The 21231-nt window shown below is 45.0% G+C and overlaps 1 protein-coding gene across 1 annotated transcript in view; it reads left to right on the forward strand.

Annotated features, from left to right (window-relative positions):
- The window catches only part of SFMBT2 (Scm like with four mbt domains 2), a 2938510-nt gene that overhangs the window by 1395744 nt on the left and 1521535 nt on the right, over positions 1-21231 (forward strand). Inside the window, 1 exon segment of the mRNA XM_044088354.1 lies at positions 238-326. Coding sequence (XP_043944289.1) covers positions 238-326 — 89 coding nt within the window.

Below are 21231 nucleotides of genomic sequence, written 5' to 3' on the forward strand. Positions count from 1 at the left end.
CTGTTGGATGTTGTGCAGGAGAAGCTTAAATAACCTTAATAGGGTATTGCATGAGGTCTGGTCCTGATGGTAAGTAATTTGGTGATTTCCCATAATGAGGGCAAGTGGGATTAGCTTTATGTGTGCAGACGTCACCACAAGGTGGAGACTGCAATGTAGGAAAAGTACGTCCTTCATGTTTACTGGCCAGTCAACTTTCATGTTTGACAAAAGTATGTGTTCTTTTTCTTTTTATAGCAATACGAGAGAAACACACAAACTGGTCAGAGTTCCTTATCCAGGAGTTGACTTTCTCAAGAACAGCACCTGCAAACCTGCTAGAAGGAGTATGTATTTGAACACAGTTGCTTTTTTAGTAGCTGGCAAAAAGTGACGGTATGATGCATGCCCATAGAGATAAAATGTTGCCTCACAAGTATGTTACTTTTGTACAAATATACTTGGAAAGTTCTTAAAGTCATTTTTAGCTAATGTTCAGGATAAGCTGGAAGATGTTTGTCTGACTTCACCAAAGATTATCTTGCATCTAATTGTATGAGGCATTTGCATAAACAAATTTCTTAACTGCATCCTATTTGTATTGTATAAGAGGCATTTGCATAAACAAATTTCAACTGCATCCTGTTTGTAATGTTGACAAAAAGACTTAAGTTGTCTGTTTTTAGGTCATTATTGCTTTTCAGACCTGCTGAATTGCTGAAACTCGCATCAGTGCAGGTGCAGCTACGTAGATGAATATCATGTCTATCTACCCCATCTTCATAGGCAGATTTTGCTTTGGTATTGTGCAGACATTAGTTCATCATAGCAGGGAGCTGAATCATTTGTTTTCAGTGTTGATAATATCTTAGTTCACTGAGTACTTTAACTGCAGCTGAAGTAACCGAAGAGTAGCCCCAACCTGAAGCAGTCTTGAATTATAAGAAGTTGTGATGATATGGTATTAAATAACTTGAACTGGTATATGTCATCAGCTGTAATTGCAAACATCTTAACACAGTAATGGGACTACATACAAGTTTTATTTACCAACTGATTGTAGTGCTTTCCTTGTAACCTTTAGATCTGAAGTAGTTAACTTCATTTGGTCAACAACCTGTGGGCTTCGGATCCGAGACAGCAGTTTCACCAGCATCAGATCCGAGCTCCAAGTTTCTCCCCTTACCCATAATACTACTGCATCTCCTTCCTTCCCTCAGATCTCGTTTGCCACGGCTTCACCTGCATTGTGATTGCTGAGCTCCAGGTGGTAAGACTGTTGTTTTGGATTTTTTTGAGTGTAAGTGGGTGTATTTCCTTATTCTTAGGTCCCTTTATTCCTCCCCTTCGTGTTCTCCATTGAGTGTTAGTGTTAGTTTTAAAAAAAAAGAAAGTAGTTTGTTGTAGGGTAGCGTAGGCTTTCTTCTCCCCTTCCCGCCTCATGTTTGAGTGTGTGTTTGAGTGTTGGGGTTGGTTAGCCAGACACTGTTATGGCAGATCAACAAAAGTTGGTCTTTAGAAAATGCACAGAGTGTGGCCATAAGTTATCCCCTGCGGAAGGCCACACTCTGTGCATTATTTCTTTAGGGTCCGCTCATTTGTCCACTGAGTGCACCATATGTGCGGGGTTTAACCCCAGGGCCTTAAAGGTCCATAAGGCCAAACTAATCTTGAAGGAGCTTCTCTCTTCCATGGAGGTGGCTGCCTCCTCGTCTTCTCTAATGGTGGTCTCTGCTGTGACCGCTCCTTCCACTTCTTTTGTGTCCTCTCCTACCTCTCAGGCTGGGACTCACCCTCCTGACCACCGACCTGGGGAAAGGGAGAAGAAAAAAGGGAAAGAGAGGCACTGTGAGAAAGAGAAAGGGAGGAAGAGATCTCTGGAGCGCACGGATCCGGCAGGTCCTCCTCCCAAGATTCCTACACCTTTCAGGCCGACTTCCCCTTGGCTCCGATCTCTGAGGTTTTCCCTGGAGCTGGAGGAGGTGTGGTCTTCATTTAGGGCGTCCAGTCACCGTCCTTCTAGGCCAGCATCGGTGGCTTCTTCTAGGTCTACTAGAAGCCTTTCTGAAGCCGACATGGACAGATTGATGCGAAGGTTTGTTCGCACTCAGCTTCAAATGGGGGTCTTGCTGGCTCCCTCTCCCTCTGGAGGGGGTAGCTCACTGCCACTATTTGCACCAATTACTCCTTCTCTGATCCGTCCTCTGGTTTCAGAGTTCCTGGATCTGAGAGGTCCCGGAGTCAGGGGGTCGGTGCCGATGGTACTACTTACCTTGACACCGGCAGTTACGTGGAGCACGTCGAATCCGACTGGGTCAGATCCAAGCTCTCGGAGCCCCTGGGCGTCAGATCCGAGGGGTTGGGTTTTTCTCCTTTGGCCCCGACTTTGTTGGGCCGAGACCTACACCTCAGAGCCTCGGCGCCTTCGGTCTCTGTTCCAATCCCCGTGTCGGATCCAGGGAAGGCGTCCTCTCTGTTTGTTGCTCGGGAGGCTCGCTCCCCTTCAGCATTCAATGTGGTGGAAAGGGTTCTCGCTAATGTATCGAGGCCCCTGACTATCTCCTCAGGGTCCGACCCCCTCTGTTCTGGGTGTGCCTTCTGCCAATCTGTCCATGCATGGACAGCCCGTGATCGACATGCCCCAGACTGTCCCCCACGAGGAACCCCAAGCGGTTCATGAGTCCTCTCTGGAGAGTCCCACCGAAGAGGTTCCTCACAAACTTAAGTGCATGAGGAGGCACTTGGACTCCCCCTGAGTCTGTCATGGAAGACACCGACTTGGAGGAAGGGGAAGGCTCCCCAAGATCATCCCCCAAGGATGTCTCATTTGTAGACATTATGGAGATCCTGCGCCAGTGTTGGGGGGGGGGGGGTTGGTCCACCCCCAAGCCTTCCTCGGACGGGTCGGTGTTACAGGAGGCAATTGACATGAGCCCATCTACTTCTTGGGTGCCCCCCCCCTTGCAGACCTCCTGATAGACCTCATTACCACCAGGGTATGAAAAGAACTGGATACCGTAGAGCCAATCCCAAAACGTCCAGATAAAATCTTGACCCCCCCCCCCCCCAGTGGATAAACCAAGCTGGAATAAAGGGTCCCCAGTGGATGCCATGGTGGTAGCAGCTGCCACGAAAAAGGAACTGGCTCAGGAGAGTTCCACGGTCCATGCCCCGGGCCAAGAGTCCAGGACAATGGACTGGTTGGGAAAGCGGACTTATGCTTCAGCTACCTTTTGTATAAGGGTGCTGAACTATATGGCCCATGTTACCAGACTGCAGCGTGACCTGATCAAAGAGTTCACTGCGTCTTCCCCGGAGTCCATGTCGCCAGAGGATAAATGCACATTCTCTATGCGAATGGCCACTCTGAAAGCAGTTACCAACACGTCCATGCGACTCCTTTCTCATGCCACTGAAGGAGCGGCACGGGCGGCCGGGTCCGGTGTTTCTATAAGGTGACACGCCTGGCTCAGGCTATGTAATTTCACAGAACCCTTTAAGGCGTCTTTTGCGAATGCTCCCTATGACGGCTCTTCCTTGTGTGGGAAGAGGGTCGGGGCACACTAGTCCAGACTGAGAAGGACGGGAAGACACTATCTGCCATCGGAATCCGCTTCTCTAACCCCAAAGATCCTTCTCTAGGAATCAGCGGGGGCAGAAGAAGATGTGGTTCCAGAAGTCTCAGTATTCCCGGGACACTCAGGGCTCCTTTTCCCCCTAGAAGCAGAGGGGGATAAGACAGACTCCGGCCCAGAGGCGGGGGGGGGGGGGATGGTTCAAAGAACTTCAGGTCTCGAGAACCGTTCTCGGGCAGACCCGCACAGCAGCCCTGAGGGGTTGTCTGACTGCTCTGCTCTGGAGGCAGTTGGGGGCCGTTTAACCTGATGATGTGGGAGTCAGTGTCAACAGACAATTGGGTGCTCCAAATAATATCTAGAGGTTACACAATTCCCTTTATGACATGTTCCTCTCCCCCAAACCACCTCCCGGACGTTCCACCCGCGCAAAGGGAGGCAGCAGCCATCGAAGTAGAAAAGCTGCTAAGCAAACAGGCCATCCAGTCTGTCCCCCTGATCACTCCGGATTAGGCATCTATTCCAGGTTCTTTTCTGTGCCAAAAAAAGACGGGAGACTCCAGGCCGATTCTCAACCTTTCCACTCTGAACCTGTCAGTTGCCAAAGAAAAGTTTAGATGGTCACTTTACATTCCATTGTGCCTTACCTGCAGGAAAACGACTGGATGTGCTCTGTAGACCTCCAGGATGCGTACTACCATATAAAGATGCAGAGAGTCCCCAGTAGGTTTATCTGCTTTCAGCTAGGAGCCAATCACTACCAATTCCGGGCCCTACCCTTCGGTCTCACCACAGCCCTCAGGGTGTTCACCAAGGTCATGGCAGCAGTAGCAGCTCACCTGATGCTTCAGGGCATGCAGGTCTTATCTGTACCTGGACGATTGGCTCCTTGCCGCTCCCACCAGGCATCTACTCTCTCAAGCCAGGGATTATTTCCAGAAGTTGTCAGACTTGTTGGGCATCACTGTAAATATAGCCAAGTCCTCTCTATAACCGTATAGGTCCTGGACTACATAGGGGCGAGAATAGACACATTGTCTTTCTGACTCCAGAGCGGGCTCGGAGCCTTCATCTTCATGTCCTCACAATACTTCAGTATCCCTTTCCCCCAGCTGCAGTGGTGCTAAGAGCCCTAGGATCCATGGCAACCACTATCAGTCTTCTTCCTTGTGCTCATCTTCAAATGCGGGTTCTGCAGTGGATGTTGGCGGTCCAGTGGTCCTTATTGGATCGGCCTTTGACTCATCCGATTCCATTAAGCGAGGCTTGCAAGAAGTCCCTCCTCTGGTGGCTCCATTCTCCGGAGATAGTAGAGGGACGGTTCTTTGTTGTTGCACCTCCCAGAGCCATGGTGACCACGGTTGCCTCCTGACTAGGGTGGGGGGCATTGCTCGGGCAGGACAGTCTAAGGCACATGGTCCCTAAACGAGACCAATCTGCATATCAATGTTCTGGAGATGAGGTGATGATTACTAGCGTTGCAGGCCCTTCATGCCTTTCTTACTCTGGGAACTATTGCGATTCAGACAGACAACATGTTAGTGGTCTGGTACATCAACAAACAGGGAGGAGCCAGATCCTACCCCATTTGTTGAGAGGCCATGAGAGTGTAGGAATGGGCGATCTCCACCAACCATTTTCTGATAGCAGTGCACATTCCGGGTCGGTCCAACATACTAGCGGACAAATTGAGCAGAACTATCCTAATGCCATATGAGTGGTCTCTGAATCCTTGTGTAGCGGAGCAGATCTTCCTCGAATGGGGTCAGCCTTGCTGCGATCTCTTCACATCTCCTTCCAACGTGAAGTACAGTGAGTTCTTCGCTCTGATCCCCCAGAGATGCTCTGGTCCATGCTTGGCCTCCTAGTCTTCTTTATGCACATCCCCCGTTACCCCTCATGACAAAGTTTTTTACAGAAGGCTGCAGAGTCATCCTCATTGCCCCATTCTGGCCTCACCAGATCTGGTTTTCCCTGTCTGTGGCCTCATCTGGTAACTCCTCTTTGGATCTTGGATCCAATTCTGGATCTTATTTCGCACTGTTCAGGGATTCCTCTTCCAGACCTGGGCAGTCTGAAGTTCACAGCTTGGCTGCTCCAGTTCCATTGATTGCCAGGACTCCTGGACTTTCTTCCCCCGTTAAGTCTATTCTGGTAGCAGCCCATAAGTTATCTACCAGAAGAGCTTACCGTAGTAAATGGAAGCGTTTTTCGATCTGGGCTTCTCAGGGGGATCTAGATCTCTTTACGGCTCCAGTGTCAGAGGTTCTTGATTTTTTAGCACACCTTTTCCAGCAGGGCACCAGCTCTTCTATGGTGAAAGTTCAACTGGGTGCCATTTCTAATTTCCATGTAGGCGAAAATATGTGGTCTTTGGCTTCTTCCAGACTTTACAAAACCTTCATTAAAGGGACTGTTCTTTTACGACCTCCGGTAAAGAACCTCACTCCTCCTTGGGAGCTTACCTTAGCTTTACAGGCATTAGTTGCTCCTCCCTTCAAACTGGCTGCCTCTGTGGACTTGAAATTTTTGTCTTGGAAAACAGCTTTCCTAGTGGTTATCACCTCGGCAAGGAGAGCGTCAAAACTTCAGGCATTATCTGTTAAATCCCCTTATATGTTTTTTATAAAGACAGGGTCTCACTTCGGACTAATCCTTCCTTTTGGCCTAAAGTGGCTTCAGAGTCAAATATCAGTCAATCAATCTCCTTGTCTTTTTTCCAAATTTTCAGAACAAAGGGGAATATAAACTACATTTGTTAGATGTACATAGGCAGTTACATTTCTACTTACACAGGACTAAACCCTTTTGCAAGTCTGACCAATTGTTTGTGACCTTCGTTAGACCTTTTTTAGGCAAACCAGTTTCCAATGTGACAGTTGCCAAATGGATTTCCCTTTGCATTCTGGGGGTTTACAAAGATAAAGGTATGCCTATTCCAGGGAGAGTTCATGCCCATTCTACCAGGTCCATGGTTACGTCAGCTGCTTTTTGGTCCAGAGTATCCTTGGATGATATTTGTTCAGCGGCTACTTGGACCTCATCTCATACTTTCATTTCTCATTATAAATTGGACATAGTTTCTAGAGGGAGAGCATCCTTTGGCTCTGCGGTGCTCTGTAACATCCTTCCATGATGCCCTCCCAAGGTTATGGTAGCTGGGGACTCTGTCCCACAGATTGATGACCAAATGAAGTTAACTACTTCAGATAAAGAAGTTATATACTTACCATAACATTCCATCTGAGTACTTAGACTTTGTTTGTCATCAACCATCCCTCCCTCCTTCCCCCTGGCCTTGTTATTGGGTTCTTTCGCCTGAGTATCCAACAGATGGTACCCTTGCAGCCCTCTTGCTTTTACTTGTAGGTCAGGTATTGTCGATCGGGCTCATGTATTGGGTGGCAAACTCAATCTGAGGGAAGGAAGGAAATGCAGTGGTATTATGGGTAAGGGGAGAAGCTTGGAGCTCGGATCTGATGATGATGAAACTGCCGTCTCGGATCCGGTGACAGAACTGTGGGCAATGACTACTGTGAGCACTGGATAACTGTTACCACTGCCCACAGCAGAATAGACATGTTTTAACATTTTGTTTACTTGAACATTGGGTGGTTCCTTTAGCAGCATCTTCATATGTTCATAGGTGATAACTAGGATAATGGAGTAAGAGCTTTTACAAGCCTAGCCAATAATACCCAGGATATGACTGTGTTATATCTTAATTCCCCAGATATGTGATGGAGTTGTATCAGTGTTGTGGGTCTTTGGATTTTGGAGCCTTGAGTCATTATACAGACTGTCTCTGTCCATAAGGGATATGGGCAGTACCCTAGGAGTGAATTTGTGGTTCCCCATCCATTTATCCAAATTTGTTTTTGAAGAGAGTGAGTGACGAGCTTTGTTTTATGGAGATGAGAAGTTTATTTCATAGATGAGGTAGCCTTAGGGATATGCATCTATCTCTCCAGCAAGTTCTGTTAAGAGTCACAGATAAGGTTCAAGTCCATGGAGCATGTAACCATTGTATAATTTGTATTGTGAATATGTAACATTTCATCAGTGCTGGATCAGCGAATGTCTTATAGGTCAGCCATAAGTCGCCTCTTAATAAACAGTATGAAACCGTGTAAAGGGATAAGGCCTTTACTCAGTCTGCATAAGACATTTGTCTTACGCTTTGTATTTTTAAGTGAGAAATGTCTGTGGCCACTCCATTTGTTGTAAGTGCCTGGTTAAGCACATGCAGAAGGGAGCATTGTCCTCAATTGTGGACCTGATGAGAGCTGAGTACAATGGCACTATGACTTTCTTTGATCTTGATGCTGTGCCTTTACTTCTAAGTTGAGCCGCACAGAAGGATTTCCTCACTACTGTAGTTACCTGGTGGTCAAAGTTTATGTTACTATTTGTCTGTGTTCTTAGGTCCCTCACTACTGGGTCTACTGTTATGGGTGTGCTATCATTTTTATCATTTGCAGGGATGTCTGATTTACTGAAGGGCATGATTATGCATTTTTTAGCATTTAGTTTTAGACCATGGTTTTGGCAGATGTTCATCATGTTTCACTGCTGCAGTCATTACAGTTGGGTTATCCTGCCATCAGGCAGGCCCGCAGTCGGCCTGAGTTCCAAAGTCTTGGTCCAACATTGGTTGCTGTCGCTTCTTCCCTGACGTCAGTGCACCAGGGGTATATAAGAAGCAGCCGACACCATTTTTTTCAGTCTTTCTTGCCACGCGGTGCCCAAAGCAAAAGCAGTTTGCAAGTGCCGGTCGGCCAACTCCTGAGATTTCAAATTCGATTTCAGAACCGAAGTCTTCAATAAAGCTAAGTACCCCGTTGGGGAAACGTTTTCTTGCCTCAGACCGATGTCAGTAAAAGTTAATAATTGTATTTCTTGTGGGAAGCAAATACCTCATAAGGATTTTCATTCTTACTGTATTCCATGCCTAGGCCCAGATCACGATGTCACTAGTTATCGGTTTTGTTCTAGATTTAACAAACACACTATTAAATGTCGATTTGACTTTGCTCGCCATTTCTTTGGATGAGGATTTAATTATACAATGCCTTCGGAACAGCCGATGACCGGAATGCACAAAAAAACGCAAAGATAAAGATAAGGAAAGGCATCCGAGGCCCAAAACTGACGATGAAGCCTCTTCTAGGCCAGTCGTTGGTTCGCCGGTTTTCAGTGAGGAGCTTTCGCAGCCCCTGACACCCGCTACCTCAGAACCACAGGCCGCGACCGACTCCCACGTGGAGGTGCCTAGGCCTCTGGATACTCAAGCTGTTGGGCCAACGGAGATTAACCCTTCAGATGGGTCCAGAGCCACTGAGCAGGCATCGGCTTCTGAGGGTGTTTTCAGGCCTACTCAACTTACCATTGTAACTACAGCCAAGACTAAGACTTCATTAAAGACAAAGAAGCAAGTACAGCATTCACCTGGGCAGGCCTCCATGCCTAAAAAACAGATGCTCAAGATGGCCGAAGATTTGATAACTCTGATCAGGGGTTCCCATCCCCCTCCCGATAAAAGGCCTAGGCAGGATACAGACTATGATTCCTCTGACCAGGTTTCAATATATTCTGATTCCTCTTCAGACCAAGGATATTCTTTACCCCCCTATGAGGATTCTGATGCTGAAGAATCAATTCCTTCAGCCTCTCCTCCTGAGGATTATTCTTTTGGGGAAACTCTACATACCATGAGGGAGCATTTCCTTTGGGAGGGCCAAGATTACTCAATCCAAGAAAAGGCTCAGAGACTTTCTTTTGCTGCCTCAGCACAGGCCCCTTGCTATTCCGCCAGTGCTGGACATTGTGGATGATGTGTTCTCTGAATCTAGTTTAAATCCTGATTCTTTACTCCCAGCTCCAGTCAAGCCAGACAGGTACTACAGAGTCCCTGACTCTCACAAATTTCTTTATAAAAACCCTGTTGCTGACCCAAAAACTATTTCCCAGGGTCCCAAAGGGGTTAAGGCTTCCATGGCTAAGAATTCATTTCCCTCGGATAGGGACTCTAGAGCATTAGACAGATGGGGAAAGAAAGTTTACACCTCTGCAACTTTAGCAGTGAGGGCTCTAAATTGCCAGTTTCATATGCTTAAATATCAACAATACTTACTGTCTCAATTAAAACAGAAAATGAGTACAAATGCAGAACAACCTGACTGTAAGGAAATGCAGTATTTATTGCATGCAGCTAAACAAGTGGGAAAGCATACTTTGCAATGTGGTTTTGATTCATTAGAAGCTTCTTGTAGAGCAGCAGTTACAGGATCTGTGATTCGAAGACATGCTTGGTTAAAAGAACAAAGTTTACCAGATCATGTTAAGGTAAAATAATTGGATGCTCCTTTGCAACAAGATAATTTATTTGGTATTAAGGCAGAAGAGGTATTAAAGAAAATGGAGGATAAGGCAAAATATATGCAAACAGTGAAGGATTTCTTACAGGTACAGCCACCACGATTTAGCAGAAATTGGCCTACAAAGAATTGGTCCTTTCCAGTGTCAGACAGGCCACAAAGAGGCAGATACAGACGCCCAAGAGGCAGATCTCAGCCACAAGGCTCTTACAGACCACGACAGTGGGGTGCTTCAAACCCAAAACAAGGTGAGGATAAGTCACAACCTTACAGGAAACAATCCCAATGACTTCCCCCTTCCAATGCCAAACTCTTCCCTTTTGGCAGCTCCCTTAGGGGGGAAACTAGCACTTTTTTCTCAAAACTGGTAAGCAATCACCCAAGACAAATGGGTGCTGAATATTGTGTCTCAAGGCTACAGGTTCCACTTTCACACTTTTCCAAGGCTAAAAGGAATGCCAGACCTGCCACAAAACCAATGGGCAGAGGCACAAAAACAAATTACAGCTCTCATGGACATGAGAGCTATTCAAAAAGTGCCATAGCAGGAAAAAGGACAAGGATTTTACTCAAGACTCTTCCTGGTACCAGAAAGGACAAAGCCTGGAGACCCATTCTGGACCTTTCTACTCTAAATACTTACCTGGATGTTCCAAAATTCAAAATGCTGACACTACACCAGCTCCTTCCTATGTTGGGCAAAAAAGCTTGGCTTGTTACTTTGGACCTCAAAGAGGCATACCTGCATGTCCCCATCAGACAAAATTGCAGAAGATACCTCAGAGTCATAGCTGGTTCAATGCACTACCAATTCTCTGCAATGCCCTTTGGCTTATCTACTGCGCCCAGGGTCTTTACCAAGTGCCTGGCACCAGTAATTGCATTTTGCAGACAAAAAGGAATTCAAATATATCCTTATCTGGACGACTGCCTGATTCAAGCAGAGAGCAAGGACATTCTTCTACAGCATCTGTCGTTTGTAAAAAGATTATTAAGTTGCCTAGGGTACACAGTAAACAAAAAGAAATCAAAACTAGTGCCCTCACAAGAGGTAATATTCCTGGGTGCCAGCTTAAATACAACGGCCCAGATGGCTTATCTCACGCCAGACAAACAAGGACAACTGACTCAGTATTTTCAATTAATGGCAACAAAGTCCCAACTCCCTGCAAGAAAAATTCTGCAGGCCTTGGGATTCATGGCATCCTGCATACTACTAATTCCATATGCAAGACTGCATATGAGGAAATTACAATGGTACCTAAAAAGTGTTTGGTCTCAACATTCTCACAGTTTGGAGACAGTAATACCACTAATTCCCTGCCTACAACAGGAGTTTTAATGGTGGGCACAGGCATGTCACCTCAACAAGGGTCAGCCTTTCACTCTTCCCACAGCCAGGCAGACTTTAACAACAGATGCCACGGATTACGCCTGGGGTGCACACATGGCAGGAAAATGTATTCAGGGCAAATGGACCACAGACCAAATGCATCTTCACATCACTCAAAAAGAGATGTTGGCTGTACAAAATGCCCTTACAGCTTTCAAGGATCTTCTGCATCCAGGACAATTACTATTAAAGACGGACAACACCACTGTAATGTGGTACATAAACAAACAAGGGGGCACTCATTCTTACCCCCTTTGCAGACAAGCCATGACCTTGTGGAACACAGCTCTAACCTACCAAGTTCATCTGCAAGCACAATTCCTGCCAGGAAAGAAAAACACTCTGGCAGACGACTTAAGCAGAAACATCATGGATCCTCATGAGTGGAAACTAAATCCACAAGTGTTCAGCATGATAATGCACAAATGGGGGTGCCCGGATATAGATCTTTTTGCCTCACCACTGAATTACCAACTACAAAAATTCTGCACAAGGACTTCACACACAAGCATGGAAAGTGGATGCTCTTTTGTTCAGCTGGAAAAGCCTAAATGTTTATGCCTTCCCACCTCTGCCTCTCCTTACAAAGGTACTCCTAAAAGCCAGACAAGAAAAACCACAGATGATTCTGATTCTCCAGACTGGCCACGCCAGCATTGGTACCCAATCTTAAAGAACTTAGCTCAAGGCCCACCTTGGATTTTGCCTCAAATTTCACACCTTCTGACTCAGCAAAACAATCAGATACTGCACAGTCAGCTCAAAACCTTAAACCTGGCTGCATGGCAGCTTCATTAGCCAAACAGACAACTTCTCTCTCTAAAGCTGTTATGGATGTCATTTTGGAGGCCAGGAGGCCTAGCACCAGGAAATCTTATTCTTAAAAGTGGAAGAGATTCTGTGCCTGGAACCAGGCTCAAAACCTTGATCCTCTGGTCCCTAACATTCCTCAGATACTACAATACTTGACTGAGATGCTGGACAAAGGACTATCCTTCTCATCCATTAAGATTTACGCTTCTGCCATCTCGGCTCATTACAACACAGATCCTCCTGTTTTCTCTCACGCATTGCTAAAGCAGTACCTCAGAGGGGCTAAAAACATAAGACCGCCCCGGAGAGCACCAACTTGGGACCTCAATTTCGTTTTGGAAAAGCTCACTTTGCCTCCTTTTGAACCAGCCAATTCAGCAGAGTTAAAATATATATCATGGAAAACTGCTCTGCTTCTGGCAATAACCTCAGCACGAAGAGTCTCAGAACTGCAGGCACTAATGGCAGTGGAGCCTTTTATCATTTTCCACCAAGACAGGGTTTCTTTAAGAATAAATCCTATCATTATGCCTAAGGTGGTATCCAGTGTGGCTCTTAATCAAACTATTCACTTGCCAACATTTTATCCAAATCCCCAGAATAAAGGGGAGAGACTTCTACATTCCTTGGACATACACAGGCAATTACGCTTCTACTTGGACAAAACAAAAGCTTTCAGAAAATCTGAACAATTGTTTGTATCTTATGCTGCAGGATCACAGGGAAAAGCTATTTCAAATCAGACCATTTCTAAGTGGTTTGGGCACTGTATCTGGTTCTGCTACACACAACATGGGAAACCTGTACCTAGTAATATTAGGTCACATTCCACCAGGGCTACTGCCACTTCTACTGCCTACCTTAGAGGAGTACCTACCAAAGATATCTTGGAAGCTGCAACTTGGAGTTCAGTGCACACCTTTACCAAGCATTACCGTTTGCCTCTTTATTCTAGATCCAGAGCTGGCTTTGCCACTGCAGTGCTACAGGACCTCATAGCCACACCAAATCCTCTATAAAACTAGCCACCCAAACTCAGCTTTGGGATTCTACCCAACTGTAATGACCGCAGCAGTGAAACACGATGAACATAGTACAGTTTTGTATCTTCCATAAATGTAGATGTTCGAGTGTCTTCACTGCTGCAGTCCAGGTTACCCACCCGCCAGCCCCTATTTCTTATCTGGGACTAACCCATACTACCTATGTGGTATATTTGCTGGTTACTGAATGTTTTATTTTTTGCATTTTTTGTATGTTTTATTAGCAATATGTATTGCCTACCATTTTTGGGGGCACCTGACATCTGGGGCAAGAAAAACTGAAGAAAATGGCGTCGGCTGCTTCTTATATACCTCTGGCACACTGATGTCAGGGAAGAGGCGACAGCAACCGATGCCGGACCAAGACTTCAGAACTCAGGCCGACAGCGGGGCCCGCCTGATGGCAGAATAACTCAACTGTAATGACTGCAGCAGTGAAGACACTCGAACATCTACATTTATGCTAGGTACAAAACTGTACTTTGTTTGTCATTTTAGGCTTGTTTGTAGGATGTCAGTATTGTTTGTGGATTCATTGATTGCTCCCAGCTTACAGTCATTGGCGAACCTGGTGAGTCAGAGGTCCCCAACATTGGCCTTCATTTCAGAGAAGTACACACCAAACAGGAGGGGTCCCAGCACTGAGCCCTGTGGGATACTGCTAGTAACAAGTTTCTTATTGGGGTTGGATTCACCTATCCAGACATAGTGTCCTGTCAGTAAGCCAGTTTGCAATCCATCTGATGATGTAGCGATTTATGCCGAACTCAGTAAGTTTATATATGATCCTCGAGTGGGAGATTCTGTCAAAACCTTTGGCCAGCTGTAGATAAGGGTTGTGTACTGTTTCACCCTCATCCATGGTTCTGGTGACTTTCTCAAAGAGGTCCACCAGATTAAGCAGGCAAGACCTTCCTTTTACAAAGCCAAATTGGGTCTGGTCTAATGTTTGGAGAGTTCCTATGTCTCCATTGATCATGTCCATAATAATTCTCTCCATAACCTTGCAGATAAGACTGGTCAAGCTTATGGGTCCGTAGTTCCCTCTGTCAGTTGATGCAGAGGAATGACTGTTACAGTCCTCCATTCCTCTGGAAAAAATATTTCTGATGCAGAGGATTCTATTCCTTCTGCTTCCCCTCCTGAGGATTTTTCTTTTGGGGAAACTTTACATGCCTTAAGGGAGCATTTCCACTGGGAAAGTCAGGAATTTTCTGATTCAAAAAAGAGGCTTAGGGATTTCCTTCTACCTCAGCATAGGCCTTTGACTATACCTCCTGTACTAGACATTGTTGATGATGTGTTTTCGGAATCCAGTTTGGCTCCTGATTCCCTGTCTCCGGCTCCTAGTAAACCTGACAGATACTGCAGAGTTTCTGAGTCCCACAAGATCCTTTTCAAAAATCCTGTTGCAGATCCAGAAACCATTTCTCAGGGGCCCAAGGACATTAAGGCTTCTACTGCTAAAAATCCTACCCCTTCTGATAGAGACTCCAGGGCACTGGATAGATGGGGTAAGAAGGTTTATACTTCTGCAACCTTGGCAATCAGGGCTTTAAACTGCCAATTTCATATGTTAAAATATCAACAGCATATTATAGGACTGCTTAAACAGAAAATGATGTTGATTCCTGACTGTGTGGAAAATAAAGATTTACAGGATTTATTGCATTCTGCTGAACAAGTTGGAAAACATACTTTGCAATGTGGTTTTGATTCTTTAGAGGCCTCCTGCAAGGCTGCTGTTACTGGGTCTGTGCTTAGAAGGCATGCTTAGCTTAAGGAACAATCTTTGCCTGATCGTGTTAAAGTGAAATTGTTGGATGCTCCTTTAAATCAGGACCGCCTATTTGGCAATAAGGAAGAAGTTCTAAAAAAGATGGAAGATAAAGCTAAATCTATGCAAACTGTTAAAGATTTCATACAAGTGCAATCTCCAAGGTTTAGTAAGCACTGGCCTACTAAGAATTGGTCTTTTCCAGCTCCTTCCAGATCCTCTCAAGCCAAACCCAGACACACCAAAAGCACCAGGTTTCAGTCCCAGGGGACTCTCAGAACTAAGCAATGGGGGACTTCCACTTCCAAATCTGGAAATAACAAGACACCTCCCTATGATGAACAGTCTCAATGACTTCCTTTTAAAATTACCAAGCACTTACCTTTTAGCCGCCCCTTTGGGTGGAGAGATTGCTCTTCATGCAAAGAACTGGGAACTCATAACCCAGAACAAATGGGTTTTAAATATAGTGCCCCAGGGATACAGATTTCATTTCCACACGTTGCCAACACCAAACGGATGGCCAGACCTGCCCCCAAATCAGTGGGGAGAGGCTCAAAAACAAGTGCTTTCCCTCTTAAACATGGGGGGGGGGGGTTATTCAACCAGTACCAGAAGAGGAAAAGGGACAAGGTTTCTATTCCAGGCTTTTCCTGGTACCCAGAAAAGACAAATCATGGTGTCCAATTCTGGACCTGTCTACTATAAACACCTTTCTGGACATTCCAAAATTCAAAATGCCGACTCTTCACCAGTTGCTCCTTATGCTAGGCAAAGATGCCTGGTTGGCAACTCTAGATTTAAAAGAAGCATACCTGCACATCCCAATCAGGGAATCTTGCAGAAGATACTTACGCTTCAAAGCAGGCTACTTGCATTATCAGTTCTCTGCACTGCCCTTTGGCTTGTCTACTGCGCCAAGGGTATTCACAAAGTGCCTGGCTCCAGTTATTGCTTTTTGCAGGCAAAGAAATATTCAGATATATACATACCTGGACGATTGTCTAATTCAGGCAGAAAACCAGAGCATACTTCTAAATCTTCTGGCGTTTGTAAAAAGGGTTCTAACTTGTCTGGGGTACACCATAAACGAAAATAAATCACAACTGGTACCCTCTCAACAGATTACATTCCTGGGTGCAAGCTTGAATACAACGGCCCAGATGGCTTTCCTCATGCCAGAGAAGCAAATTCATTTGGTAACTTACTTCAAACAAGTGGCCACAAAAACCTTGATATCTGCACGACAAATACTGCAAGCCTTGGGGTTCATGGCCTCCTACATTCTTCTAATTCCATGTGCAAGACTGCATATGAAGAAACTACAGTGGTACTTAAAAAGTTTATGGAGTCAACATTGTCACAGCCTGGAAACATTGATTCCTATCATACCTTGCCTACGCCTGGAATTCCTAAGGTGGGCAGAGGCCTGCCACCAAAACAAAGGACTGCCATTCACACTACCCCCTGCTGCCCAAACCCTAACTACAGATGCATCAGACTATGCATGGGGGGGGGGGCGCACCTGGCAGGGAAGTGCATTCAGGGCAAATGGAACCCAAATAAAATGCACCTACATATCAATCAAAAAGAAATGTTAGCTGTACAGAATGCTCTGACAGCCTTCAAGGACTACATTCTTCCAGGACAACTAATAGTTAAGATGGACAACACCACGGTTATGTGGTACATAAACAAGCAGGGGGGTACACATTCTTACCCCCTCTGCAGACTAGCCATGGCATTGTGGAACACAGCCTTGAGCTACCAAATGCACATGCAAGCTCAGTTCCTGCCAGGAAAGTTGAATACACTGGCAGACGGACTAAGCAGAAATCTCATGGACCCACACGAGTGGAAACTGGAACCATGGATTTTCAACATGTTGACAAGCAAATGAGGGAGCACAGACATAGATCTATTTGCCTCCCCCCAGAACTACCAGTTGGACAAGTTTTGCACAAGGACTCCCCACAAAGAAGCCTGGATAGTGGATGCTCTGTCCTTCAGCTGGAAAAATCTATTAGCCTATGCCTTTCCCCCTCTGCCTCTGCTCTCCAAAGTTTTGCTAAAAGTCAAACAGGACAAATCAAGAATGATTTTGATTGCTCCAGACTGGCCACGCCAACACTGGTACCCATTCCTGTGCAGTGTGTTGCAAATATCTCCATGGCACCTGCCTCAGACCCCTTCCTTGCTGTCTCAGTAGGAGAACCAAATTCTGCACCCTCAGCTTCCAACATTGAACCTTGCAGCCTGGCTAATCACTTAAATTCACCCTTATCATCCCTCAGCAAACCTGTGATGGATGTCATCTTGGAGGTGAGAAGACCTAGTACTAGAAAATATTATGCTGACAAATGGAAAAGATTCTGTGCCTGGAACCAATCTTTAGGGATGAGCACATCAGCGCCCAATTTACCTCAGATTTTGTAACACTTAACTGAGATGCTTCACAAGGGCCCGTCTTTTTCCTCTATTAAAATCCATGCTTCAGCTATTTCAGCTCACTATAACACAGAACCACCCCTCTTTTCTCATCCCCTGCTCAAGCAGTATCTCAGAGGGGCAAAGAACTTGAGACCACCCAGGAGAGCTCCTACCCCTGCCTGGGACCTTAACTTTGTTTTGGAGAAGCACACTCTACCTCCTTTCGAGCCAGTTGCTACTGCAGACTTAAAATTTCTTTCTTGGAAAACAGCCTTCCGTTTAGCAATCACTTCAGCTAGAAGGATATCTGAATTACAGGCCCTTATGGCAGTGGAGCCTTTCATCATCTTTCATGCGGACAGGGTATCTCTGAGGACCAATCCATCCTTCATGCCCAAGGTGGTTTCCAGTGTGGCTCTTACTCAGTCCATTCATTTGCCAACCTTCTTTCCCAATCCACAGAACAAAGGGGAACGGATTCTGCATTCCTTGGATGTGCACAGACAACTTAGATTCTACTTGGACAGGACTAAATCTCGAAGAAAATCTGAACAATTGCTGGTAGCATTTGCTGCAGGGGCAGAGGGGAAGGCTATTTCAAAACGAACCATTTCTAAATGGATAAGCCATTGCATTCATTTCTGCTATAAGCACTATGGAAAACCTATCCCCCAGGGGATCAGATCTCACTCCACCAGGGCTGCATCTACTTCTGCAGCCTTTCTCAGAGGCGTTCCTACCAGGGATATTCTAGAAGCTGCTACCTGGAATTCGGTACATACTTTCACCAAGCATTATCATTTACCATTTTTCTCTAAATCCAGAGCTGGCTTTGCCACTGCTGTCTTGCAGGGCCTTATAGCTAGACCTAATGCTGTATAAACTCCTCCTCCCAACCATAGCTTTGGGAATCTACCCAAATGTAATGACTGCAACAGTGAAACACGAAGAACATAGTACAGTTGTGTACACTTACCATAAATGTTGATGTTCGAGTGTATTCATTGTTGCAGTCCTGGTTACCCTCCCTCCAGCCCCCTACTTTCCTCTGGCTATACCTCTACTTTCTTTTACTATGCTTAAAAGCCTTTTTGGTGTGTTTGCTTTTGGTTGGAGGTATATTTTTGTGTTTTTAATTTTATTTGCTCTCCTTTAGGGGGCACCTGACATCTGGGGCAAGAAAAACTGATGTAATAGCATTGGATGCATGTTTTATACCCCTGTCGACCTGACGTCATGGAAGAAGGGACAGCAACCGATGCAGGACCCAAGACTTTGTTAATCAGGCTGACTGAGGGCAACCTGCCAGCAGATTACCCAAATGTAATGACTGCAACAGTGAATACACTCTAACATCTACATTTATGGTAAGTGTACACGACTGTACTTCCTCTGACTTACACTTTTGACTATTCTCTGCACCAAGAGTATTCATTAAGCATCTAGTTCCAGTTATAGCTCGTTGCAGGCTACATGCTAGCCAGATTTTTCCATATTTAGATGACTTGTTTATCTTTTCAGACTCTTTTTTCAAATCCCCGTCTTGGGTAAGAGATTTCTTACACAAGCTGAGATTCCAAGAGAATATTCAGAAGTCTTTATCGACTCCTTCTCACGAGATTGTGTTTCTGGGATATCAAGTAAACACCTTTTAAGGAAAAATACAAAACTCAGACTTTAGTCAAGTAAGTAAGCTGTCTGTTGAAGGCCATGGTCATGGAAGACCAAGCATATAAAAAAACTCTCTCTCCCCAAGCTAAGGGAGAGCTATTATTTTTATAGTAAAATCACACAGTATAATTTAAATATATACTTTTAGCTGACTGACCAGAAAGAATAGTACATGATCCTGCTTGATAGTACATCCTTGTACTTTCTTATTGTAACCTTGACCGTACAGAATAATTAATTCTATTAATGTATGGTCTAGCTAACAAATTGTGAGAATATGTGTGTATCAGGAGAATTAACATTCTAAGTCACATTGACCTAGACTCCATTTTAATTTAAGATGGATTCCATTCTTGATTTATTTCCTCATAAACATCTAATTTCTTCACACACCACAGTTCAAAGAGCATTTTTTCCACATTAAAAAATAGACCCGGATCTAGATATATTTCTAGAGTTTTCCACTTAGACTTTGATCACTGTGAGGAAGTACCTTGATTTCTCATGATAGCCCCGGCAAGTGTCTAAATGAGACCAACACCCTTTTTGTCTTTTCAAATCCCAGTGCTGAGATTTGTCAGAAGAGAAATCACTTGGTGGAGACAACGGGTATCCCTAAATCCAGGTCTCTCCTTCTTCCTTCCTTTTCCAAAGCAGTCAGTCAGCACAGACACCTTACAATTTGTTTGAGAAGCAGTTCTGGGAGGGATAAAAGTGCTAGATTTGCAGTACACCAGAGACAGATGCAAGCTAATAAATATAAAAGAGATGCTTGCAATGATAAAGGAACTCAACTCTGTAAATCATCTTTGGTCTCCTGGACCTCCTTAAGTTGTTACAGACAGTACCACAGTCATGTGGTAAATGAACAAGCAAGGGTGAAACAGCTTATACTCCTTATGAGGGCTAGACATGTTAGGTTGGGATGTAGCTTCACAGCACAGTCTCGCTCTACAGGCATCCTACATTCCGTCAGAGCAAAATTGTCTGGCAGACAAGCTGAGCACAAGGGTAGACCCCGCATGAATAGAAGCTAGATCAGTGGGTCTTCCAAGATTTGATCCATCTGTGAGGGTTCCTCAGCTAGACCTCTTTGCCTTTTCTTTGAACAATCAGCTAGCAATATTCTACTCCAGGACTCCATGCAAGAAGGCCTGGAAGACAGATGCCTTTTCTTTTCCATGGACAAGAATGTTCTTGTGTGCCTTTGCACCATTTCCACTAATATCTAGGGTTCTTCTGGAGATTCAAAAAGAGTTCCCCAGGTTCATTGTTGTGATTTCCTTCTGGCCCAGGCAACCATGGTTCTCCCTTCTTATGAAATTGTCCAGAGGTAATTATCGCAAGGTTCCTCACAGATTGGATCTACTCGCACAAGAGCAGGGGTGTTTGATGAACCCTGACACCAATCATTTTCAGTTGACTGCCTAGATGACAGGGTCTTAATGTCTTTTAGGCATCTCTTTACTGAGGATGTGCAGCTAATGGAGGCAAGATAACTTGCTGTCTGAAAATCATATATAAACAAATGAAAAAGGTTTTCTAGTTGGTGCTAACAGCATAACCAGCACCCATTTAGGGCTTGTTGTTCAAAGGTTTTACAATGTTTGTGTAAGTTACTATTCTAAGGTCATTTTTACTCCTCTGTCATGGTTTACTTATCGGCCATTTCAGCATGTATGCCCATGGATCCTTCTCTTTCAACACAATCTCATGTCAAAATGTTTTTGAAAAGGGTTTTATATGAGACCTTCAGGAAAGCCAGTGGCCCCTGTTGGAATTGTAATTTTGTGTTAGAGAAGGAATCTTCGATGTCCTTCTATTCTCATGTTGCAGTATTCTAAACATGAGGGATCCTGCACCTGAGGTGACCTGAACGTCCGGACCATATACAAAAGCTTAGCCTGGCTGCCGTATCGTGCTTAGGATGTCACATGTAGGTACCATTTTTATTTATTTTATTTGTTTAACATCACCATAAAGCAAGGGCCATAAATGTGATGTCTGCACGCACAGACCTGTGAACATCTCTGCCGCCAGTCGAACGTCAGCTTGCTCGTTCTGCTCCGCACCAAAGACATCTAAAATGGATAAGTACCCCGTTGGGCAACCTTTATTTTTTTTCTAGTTCTGGTTGCTGTTTTTTGCTTAATTGTTAGTTGATTCCGTCCAT

Source organism: Protopterus annectens, chromosome 11.part0 (assembly GCF_019279795.1).
Source record: "Protopterus annectens isolate FY-2018-M chromosome 11.part0, PAN1.0, whole genome shotgun sequence".
NCBI classification, from domain to species: domain Eukaryota; kingdom Metazoa; phylum Chordata; order Ceratodontiformes; family Protopteridae; genus Protopterus; species Protopterus annectens.